This window comes from Schistocerca nitens, chromosome 7 (genome assembly GCF_023898315.1).
Source record: "Schistocerca nitens isolate TAMUIC-IGC-003100 chromosome 7, iqSchNite1.1, whole genome shotgun sequence".
In the NCBI taxonomy this organism is placed as follows: Eukaryota; Metazoa; Arthropoda; class Insecta; order Orthoptera; family Acrididae; genus Schistocerca; species Schistocerca nitens.
Genome location: NC_064620.1, coordinates 136,526,256 through 136,536,493, shown reverse-complemented (window position 1 = coordinate 136,536,493; position 10,238 = coordinate 136,526,256). Strand labels below are relative to the sequence as shown.

At 38.5% G+C, this 10,238-nt stretch overlaps 1 protein-coding gene across 1 annotated transcript; it reads right to left on the bottom strand.

Annotated features, from left to right (window-relative positions):
- Positions 1 to 8,758: 8,758 nt before the first annotated feature.
- Positions 8,759 to 9,253, bottom strand: LOC126195502 (uncharacterized). The gene has a single exon (XM_049934130.1). The coding sequence runs from the start codon at positions 9,251 to 9,253 to the stop codon at positions 8,759 to 8,761; it is 495 nt and encodes a 164-aa protein (XP_049790087.1).
- Between the last annotated feature and the right edge of the window lie 985 nt (positions 9,254 to 10,238).

Below are 10,238 nucleotides of genomic sequence, written 5' to 3'. Positions count from 1 at the left end.
GATTTTTTACGTCGTTTGGAGGGACTGAGGCTGAATGACTCTGATATTTTAGTGAGTTTCGATGTGGTCTCTCTCTTCACTCGTGTTCCTCTGTCTGATTCGTTGCGGTTAATTGAAGCCAGGTTTGGTGCTGATTTAACTAATCTCTTTAGGCATGTGTTGACATCCACTTACTTTTTATTTAATGACCAGTATTACGAGCAGACAGATGGAGTTGCGATGGGTAGTCCGTTGTCTCCTGTGATCGCAAATTTATTTATGGAAGACTTCGAGGAACGTGCATTGGAGTCGGCGCCTTTAAAACCCGCCTGTTTCTTTAGATACGTTGACGATACCTTCGTTGTTTGGCCTCACGGTAGGGAAAATTTGAATGTCTTTCTAGAACATCTGAACTCGATCCACCCGAACATTCGTTTTACGATGGAGGTGGAAGAGGATGGTTGCCTTCCCTTTCTCGACGTGTTGGTTAGGAGGAAGGATGATGGATCATTGGGACATGCAGTCTACAGGAAACGTACTCACACCGATTTGTACTTACAAGCTAATAGTTGTCACCATTCGGCTCAGCGTGAAGGGGTACTTCGTACCTTGGTACACAGGGCACATGTCGTTTCTGACGCTGAGACTTTGCCAGCTGAGCTGTCCCATCTTGAAGTTACATTTCGTCAAAATGGTTATAGTGATAGACAGATTGAGCGTGCGTTGCGCTATCGACCAACTGTACATCGGGTGATTGATGATAATTCTGAGTCAACACCTAAGTCTACTGCCTTTTTGCCTTACGTAGGAAACACGTCCAATAAGATCGGTCGTATTTTACGGAAATACGATGTGAAATGTGTTTTCCGACCTCCATCTAAAATTAGAGCACTTTTGAGTTCCGTTAAGGATGATCTTGGATTGCGTAAGGCAGGTGTGTATCGTATTCCCTGTAGCTGCGGTATGGCATATATTGGTCAAACTATCAGGACCGTGGAGGACAGATGTACTGAGCATAAACGGCACACACGATTACAGCAGCCAAATAGATCTGCTATTGCCGAACATTGCTTGGATACTGGTCACCCCATGTTATATAATAACACCGAGATATTGGCATGCACGTCCAGCTATTGGGACAGTGTCATTAAGGAGGCAGTTGAGATTAAACTAGCGAGCAACCTCGTTAACAGGGATGGAGGTTTCTGTTTAAACTCTGTTTGGAATCCGGCTCTCTCCCTTGTCAAAAAACAGAGGAACAGAGTCAATGCTGCCTCACCTGTGAATTCATAGTCTCACTATCGATAGCTCTGACTTTGGTCATCTTTGGTGGCACTAGTGTTCAGTGTGTGTGTTATCTTTCCTGCTTCTGTCGCAGAACCGAGGTATTAAATTTGCATGCACGCCGCCTGTCCGTTGCAGTTTGCCTTGAAAATGGCGGGGTGTTCTCCCGCCGAAATATCGGCGGTCGCTGAAAGTGTTACCTGGCTGAATTCCCGGAAGTTATTTGAAAGGAAACACTTTCTCACTTTATCACTTGATTCACTGCACTTTTCTTTTCTTCTTGCCTTTGACAAGAAGATGTGTGTAGATAGGGAGTGATATTACTGCTGGTCACACGGCAGGGATGGATGTCTGCAGGTTGCAGAAGTTTTCTTGGTATCTTCTGTGCTGCCTGGCTTTCTCGTGTTCTTCCCAGAGGTCCATCAGGAAGTCCAGTAGGTCCGTTTGTTTTTTGACTGTGATGGCTAGATCTGTCACTGTGAGGATCAATAATGTTGTCAATCGTTTTGGACATGGAAATGTTTTAGTATCTGAGGTGGCAAGAGTGTAACTCTGTGTTCTGTTTATTTGAGTTAGCATTTGCTTACGTGTTCCGCATATTTTGCATCTATTTTTGCATGATAAGTGATGTTTTGCTATTGCATGTTTCGTATTAGTCTGTTATTGTGAGGATCATTTGTGCCAGCGTTTAGTTTGTTGGTCCATTCTGTTAATAATTTGGTATCAAGTTGTGGGGCGGCGGGTGGAATAATGTTGTTATATAATGTTTGGTTTGTAATGTAGAAATGATGCATTCCCTGGCCGATGACCATATGTGGGGCGGCGGGTGGAATAATGATGATATATAATGTTTGGTTTGTATTGTAGAAAAGATGCATTTCCTGGCCGATGCACAATATGTGGGGTGGCGGGTGGAATAATGTTGTTATATAATGTTTTGCTTGTAATGTAGAAAAGATGCATTTCCCGGCCGATTAACCATATGTGGGGCGGCAGGTAGAATTATTGTTATTTAAATGTTCCTATTATTTATGCTGTCTTGTTTGCCGTTCTCAACACTGGCTCTCTAACTACAATATTGGCAACCAGAAAGTGATTAGCAAAACGTGAAGCCTGTAATTAGAATTCCTAGTGCCCACTTCATCTGAGAAACACATTTATAGCTACAGCTTATAGCTCTGAGGAATTAGGAGATCGTCTGGGATTCATAATCAAAAACGATTTAAAAAAAATGTTCATTATACTCTGAAAGTCACAGACCAAAAAGAATCCACACAATCCAACTAACAGAGCAGTTCAGAGTCTAATGCGCTGATGCAACTATAACTGTCCAAATTAAATGTTTAAGTGAATGCTCGCCATAATATGATGATAATGTCCATCAAACACCACGCTAAATAATGGTAGAATGTTTGTCCCGCGGTGGCACGTGAAAATACGACATACACAAACTGAAGATAGATCATTAAAGTCATCCCAGAATTAACACTTCACTCGAAAAAGATTTCATGGTTACACGTATCCCGAGTAACTTAATACGGCATCCGAGGCTGTTTATAGCAATGATACCGACGCGACGCGACTCCCGACACAGGTGGTGTGCTATTCAGCGTCTGGAGAGAACTAGGGCCTTACTCTCTCGCGCAGCGTTCTTATATATAAAGCCGCGGTGCGGACGGCTAAGGGAACGCCTGATCAAATCGGCTCTCCCGCCTAGCCCGCTGGGCTAGTAATGCACCACTTTAAGTTATTGAATAAATCATTGCTTCCTTTGCTGATGGCCGATGAAGCTCTCAATTTAAATGTGCAATCAGCACACAGGTAAGTAATCATAATAAAATTCTGACGTGGCTAAGTCAAATATTTTGGGGCGAGAGGATTAATTTAATTACACTACACGCAGTAGACGAGCTCTGAACTTGCCCTTTGGAGATACGCTGTCGCTACAGTTTTATAGTTGTTCAGTTGAAACTTGTCACATCTTTATGATTATAGCGGATCTCCCTTCTACTTAAATTTAATCATCCTAGCCTTATTTATTCGCCTACTTAATCTATCTTGCTTCCTTAATTTTTAAGACAAAAACCATAAAATCATGAATTTCAACAAAAATTTTAATTTGTGAGATTCAAAATACTGTTTCTACTAAATTATTATGAAAAAGGAATCTAAATATAAATTTTTAAGTTTCTAGCTCTTTTCTGTTGCGCCAATGATTTTTACAGAAAAACGTCCAAATTTCGAAAATGGTTAAAGTTATTGAACTGATATTCAACACATATTGATTTAGTATTACTCCTGACATGCTAGAACCGTTTCAGGTTATTTATTTGATTTTTAAGGTATTGCGCAACATTGATGACGTCAGAGCTAGTTACAGCGGACTAGGCTGGCACACAATGGAAAGACTGATGTGAATTTTATACAGTGTGAGTAGGCTGCTTCCCTACAAAGTCTGTTTGACATACTTTGGTAGAGCAGTTTTGGAAACGTATGTCCTTTTTGCAACCAATTATAGACAGGAAATGTTGTTTCGATTTCGTTCTTTGCAAGCGTCATGTTTACAGCCCTATATATTTGCTGTAATGTCCTTTGTTTCGGCTTAGCCACGATGGTAGATGTGTAATTTTTGTTGAGGTAGTGGTGCCTGATGAGTCGCAGTCTGCATGGGATTTGGTTGGCTTCAACTGGCACTTCCTCCAATTGAGGTCTGAATTTTTTCAGCATTGTGGCAATGCTGCACATTTTGTTTTTATGTCAACAAGTCTAGTCCCACTTCTCCCAGCAGTAAGAACATTGCTTGCACTACCTTGACGATTTCCCTTCACTGTTACTGCTGTGATGCTGAGGATTTGCGCCACATACCAGGATTCGTTTTTTTAAATTTTTTTATGAACTCTATTTTCTGGTGAATATTTAGTTTTCATCGACAATAGAAGCTGAACGAATGTTGGCGCGCATCCTAGTGAGACGCCATAGGGTGTGTAATACATCTCTCCAGATGTATGTAGCCATTTTTAGAGATCAAGGCTGTATAAAAATGTCGACTACATTTGTGCACTCAATCAGCTGGTTCTAGGTTTATGTTCATAATCGTCTTTAGCACTGTTTTTGTATTGTTTATTTTGTTGTTTTTGTGCCTGACGCTTCTTTGAACGTTTTCAGTATCGCTTCTGTCTTCTTTATGTCTGTTGGTCTTCGATGAAAATTCTCATATCAGCAGTGTAAGCTGTACAGGCTACAGTCTTGTCTCCTGTGGGGAAATCTTTGACGCTGCTCTAGAGCTTTTGCAGCAGCAGGTCATGTGCTACTACGAATAGAGCCATTGATAGCGGACAGCCTTGCCTCAGTGATCAGTTTGACATCTTTCGATGCCTATCCTGTCAGCTAATGTTTTGGAATAGATGTTGTTCAGTACTTTATCTACAACCCCGTTGAATTTCTTTCCAAAGCTGAATCTTGTGAAATATTTCATCAGATAGCAGTGGCCAATCCTGTCTAAAGCCTTATGGAAATCCACAGATATTATGGCAGCGGCGGTTCTGGTGATGGCTGCATGTGCTTTGGTATTTCTATAGGCGCAGGTGACCTCGAAAATGATTCTGCCTGGTACTGCACAAATCTACCACAGCTAATTGCTTCCCATCGCCATTTTGATGCTGTGTGCGGCCTAGTTCACTATTGACTTGTAGTCATCAGTGAAGAGCATGATTGCTCACAACTCTTCAATGTGGCAGGCACCTTTCTTTTAAGGGGAAAACGATCACTGTCCCTTGCATATGTGCAGATGAAATTTCTGCCTCAGTGTATATCTCATTGATTATTTGCATGAGTTGCCACCCTATTATGTCCAGCAGGTAAGAAATAGTTTGTGGGACTAACCATTAGATGATCTGTAGGGTGGAGGCTCTTCCCTCATCTTCACTTTTCAAGAATAAAAAAAAACGATTATAAGGCTCCTGTATATTGTTTGTTCTTAGTATTTCACATTTTAAACTTTTTATTCACCCTATGTCCACACTATGCCTACTATTTAGTGAAAGTGGCTACCAACTGTGCCTTCAGTATTTATGTGACTCAGTTTGTGGATTCATTCTGTGGAGTTTACTGGCAGTGTTCACTGTTGATTTTATCTTTCAGTAACATAATGTTCTTACCTCTAATGTGAGTGATAAATTTGTAACTGCATCTAATAATGTCTTGTAATTTCATTGGTTACAGACGTGAAAACATCTATACACTCATTGCAGTGGATGTCAGTCAAATTTGCTGGTGTGACAAAATACTGTCAGATTTGAATCACTAAAAGCTATGAGGCTAATAATGTATAAACAATGGTCTGTGCGTATCATGTATGTAAGTGTTTGTCTGTGAGGTCATTGCACTGTGCCAGCACATGCAGATGATTGATCATATTAGCTTTGTGTAAAACGTGGAAACATATTCAGCTAGGACATTAATTTGAGTGTCATGGTGGAGGGCTTGCAGGACAGTACTAGGACCCAAAATGAGTCCATAAAAATATTTACAGCAATATAGGAAAAATCAGTATTAAATTGAAAATTACAAGATTAGCAAAGATCTCATCTCATGTGAAATATAAATATGTTCTTAGTTATAGAAACGCAAGTAAGAGGAAAGTTTTGGTCAAAAGTAATACAAAAAACCTAAGAAGCCCAGAGCTAAGCAAATGTAATATTTATGGCAGCGTCGAAAAGGAAATGAAAGAAAATGGCACAAAGCATTATGGAGCTGGATCATCTAGCATACAGCAGCCAGTAACATTTCATATGTCTAAAGATCATATGCGGTGTTACTGGAAGGCAATACAAGAAAAAGGAATAACATAGACATATGCGGCAACGTAACAGCGCCAGGTATGTATTCCGAACCACCAAATATTATTGTGTTGTCAACTGATGCAACATGCAATAAACTTGTGATTTATCTATTCTGCACCTGTTATATTACTCTGCATAAACCTTATATTCAAAACACTGACAATTAAGTTACAGATTTGTAAAAAATCACTTGTTATGTTTTTATCGTGACATTTTAATGAAAAATTTTGCAGTGCAGATCTAAACTATGTTCACATAATTTTTTTCTACATGTTTCAGATTAAAACCTGCAATCTGACAAAGTAATTTCAGTTTCTCCCAAAACAAATCAGTGGATAAATAAAATATATAATGATTACACTTGACAGAAGGTCAACATGACTTCAATTCTTAGTCAAGTACTGGACGTTGAAACTAAGGTTATGAGATACTGTAGGTTATGAACATTAACATGCAGGGTTATGTTTATGTTCATAACACACAATTCTGTAAATAATTCTTCGTTGTGTTGACTTAAATTTCTTTGAAAACAAATGATATTTTGAAATGCACCGAGTAAGAGGTCTAGGTCTTGATTGTTTTGTTTTAGTGTGCGGCATTTTGTCTTATAACAACCAGAATTTTCCAAATTTAAAATATTTTGTTTCGTGATTAAATGTACAACAGGACCAACAAATGGTGGGTTGGATGTCATCTAAACCCATATGATAGCAGACAGAAGGAACAGTAATATCCCAAACAGTGGTACAAAAATAGAAGCCAACAACTGGACTGAAAAGCATAATATGTGGTTTCTGTAGGCTGAAGCACAATTTACAATCATGGGAATACAAACTGAAACAACCAAATTCAATTACTTGTTATCACAGTTAGAGCCCCGATTTGTCGAAAATATATGGGATCTCATGAATCGTTACAAAAGCAACAAATATTCTTCAGCTAAAGAAAGACTGTTCATGATTTTTAAGGAAAGTAAAGATCATCAAATTAAGAAACTCGCCAGCGAATTAGAAATTGGTGATATGAAAAACAATCGTTACTTCGTAAAATGAAAGATTATAGAAGAATGAACGTTTCAGATAAAATTTTAAAGACTCTCTGGCTAGACAAACTTTCTGATAGCTTCCGAAATGTCTTAATAATTTCTGAAGAGAAGGTGGACAAACAAGCGCAAATGGCTGATCCGCTGATGGAAATGCGAAGCTCTCAGGAACTTCAATCATCTTCTATGGAAAGATTCCAAGTGGCATGTGATTTTTCTGTATCAGTGAAATATATTCTGGTTACAATCAACAAGCTTAAAACTGAAGTTCAAAAATCTATATCTATGGAGCGACAACATCAATCGCAATGACATTCTCGTGGCAGAGGCTGCAACAATCTGAAATACAATTCTTCAGAAAAGTACTGCTGTTTTCATTTTCATTATGGCTCAAACTGCAGACCTGAGAAATGTGTCCAGCCTTTCCATCGTAAAGATGAAGGAAACTCCGATCAACAGACACAGTAGCAGCTGAGCGTTCTACTGCAATAGTTATCTCAGGCCATCAATATCGATTGTTTGTTAGAGACAAAACATCAGGATCATGTTTCCTGGTTGACAGCAAAGCTGATGATTCCATTATACCAGCAAGTCCCATGGATACAGTTAAAGAGGCAGACTACAGATTTTATGCTGCAAATGGATCTGAGATTAAAACTTGTGGATTAAAGTCATTGAATCTTGATTTTGGTTTAAAATGCAGTTTTGCGTTTGTGCTATTTTATCTTCTATAAAGTGGAAGTTTCGAAACAATATTTTCGAATTTAAAACATTGTGCTTTGTGATTAGTTAATTCGTTCTGTTGTATAATTAGTCACAAAACAAAATACTTTAAATTCGAAAATATTATTTGGAAACTTTCATTTGCACAAGACAAAATATTACACACTCAAACAAAACAACTGATACCTAGACTTCCTACTCTAAGCATGTCAAAATGTAATTTGTTTTCAAAGAAAAACAAAGTAAGCATGGAGAAGAATTATTTACAGAACTATAGGTTATGAACATAAATATAACACTACATCACCCTCCCCCTCAGTACCTAAGTCAATTACTTGTACTTTTCAGGGAAATTTACAACATGACTAAATTAGGTAACTTTCTTTCATGAGACTCTTGGAGGTGTGGGTAGCTCAGTCACAGGTGAAGGGCTCTATAGGTTATCCTACAGTTCACTGGTGTCTGATTTCACAAGGATGTAGGCAGGTTTCAGTCTGTCAAGTAAGGTCTTCGTTGGCGCATCATTAATTTTTAAAGTGAAATATTTTATTTTTCACTCCAAGATTTTGTAGAGGCCTTTTTAGGGAGGCACTAGTTTGTCTTTAACTTTGTCATTCCTCGCATTACGCAGATCTTTACTAATGAGTGGTGTGTCTTTTATCTTCTGGAAACATTCTGTAGGGTGTAGTTTATTCGTATGATGGTGTAACTACTTCTTGTGTGTTTTCTGATCTTACAATGAAATCACCAGGCCATGTTAGAGTTTCGCCATACAGCAACTCAGCAGCTGTTGAGTTATTTTCTTCTATCACACAGCAACGCAGTCCTAGGAGAATTGTAGGAATCATGTCACTACATTTATTTTTACCATGTGCTCTGATAGCTGCATTCAATGTTCAACGGAATCTATTTTCCCATTTGATTGTGTATGGCATACTCTAACATGTGTTAATTTAGAACCACAAATCTTAGCTAAAGCGCGGAACAGCTCTGATTGGAACTGTGCTCCTTGGTCAATCAGTATTTGGTTACGTGCTCCAAATCTAGTATTGCAGGAAGTGTAAAATGCTTGCGCCACTGTATCTGTTCGAACATCATATAGTGGAATGACTTCTGTCCAGTTACTTATCCGATCGAAGTGCCTTAAACAGTATATGAATTCATAAGAGGGAGGCAGTGGGCCAATAAGATCGATATGTACCACCTTAAATCGTCCATATGTATTTGGAAACTGGCCAATAGCATATTCAGTATGTCCAGTCATTTTATTCTTTCGGCATGCTATACCTGATTTCGCCCATTTTTTGATAACTTGGTAGATGTCTGACCAAATAAACCTGCATGTGAGTAATTTCACAGAAGACCTAACACCAGAGTGTGTCATACTATAGTAATTCTGAAAAAACTGAATATCTATATAGCTGAGGAGTATAAGGACGGATGTTACTTGTTAATACATCATACCAAAATAATCTCGCACCAGGAGTATTCTGCTATTTAAAGTTCAATGAGGCATGTGGACTAGAGCAAAGTTTCTCAAGTTCCTCATCACTCGCATTGCTATCTTCTCATAATCAATTGACACTACTTCTTCCTGCTTGGATAGGTTGTTAACCACAGTGCATTCCTTTCCTGAAATGACTCTGATATCTGTCATTAATTGTGATTTGAATTGTAGGTGAGGCAATTGCATAGTATTTGCCTTAACATTTTGTTCATTAAAGGCATGTGTCAAAGAAGCATGATCAGTATACACTGTAAATGAACGCTGTTCAACGAGGTATTTAAGCTACCTTCTTGCCATGCATACACCGGAAATTCCCTACCATATGTTGAATGTTTCTTCTGAGATGGTGAAAACTCATAGGGGTAGATGACAGTTCGCTTCTATATTCCTTCTTCTTTCTGTTGAATCATGCAACAGATGCATAACCTGAAGCATATAGTAATAATGCAAGTACATTGTTTTTATACAGGAATGTTAAAGGGGATGCAGTTGTAAAGTCCATTATGCACTTCTCGAACTGTATTATTGCGTTCTCTGTTCACTGAATGCTCCTTTTGCCGTTTTTCTTGGTATTCTTCAAGCAATCATTTATATTAGCTTGATGGTCTGTGGCATGTTCCAAATGCCTTCGGTAAAAATTCGGTATCCTATGGAAATGACAGATTTTTGTCACGCTTCCTGGAAGTTTCAAATTAGTTATCACTTGTACTCATTTTGGGTTTGGTCTGATACCTTTTGGAATCACATGACCCAATTTCTTAAACTGAAAACACAGTTTTTTCCAACATTAATCCTTAAACTGCAATTGCTGAATCGTTCAAACATGATAGTTAAATGTTGAGTGTTTTTTTTTTTTTTTTTG

What these genes read in the sequence shown, in the direction of transcription:
- LOC126195502 (XM_049934130.1), bottom strand. Translation starts at nt 9,253, where the DNA reads ATGACACACTCTGGTGTTAGGTCTTCTGTGAAATTACTCACATGCAGG.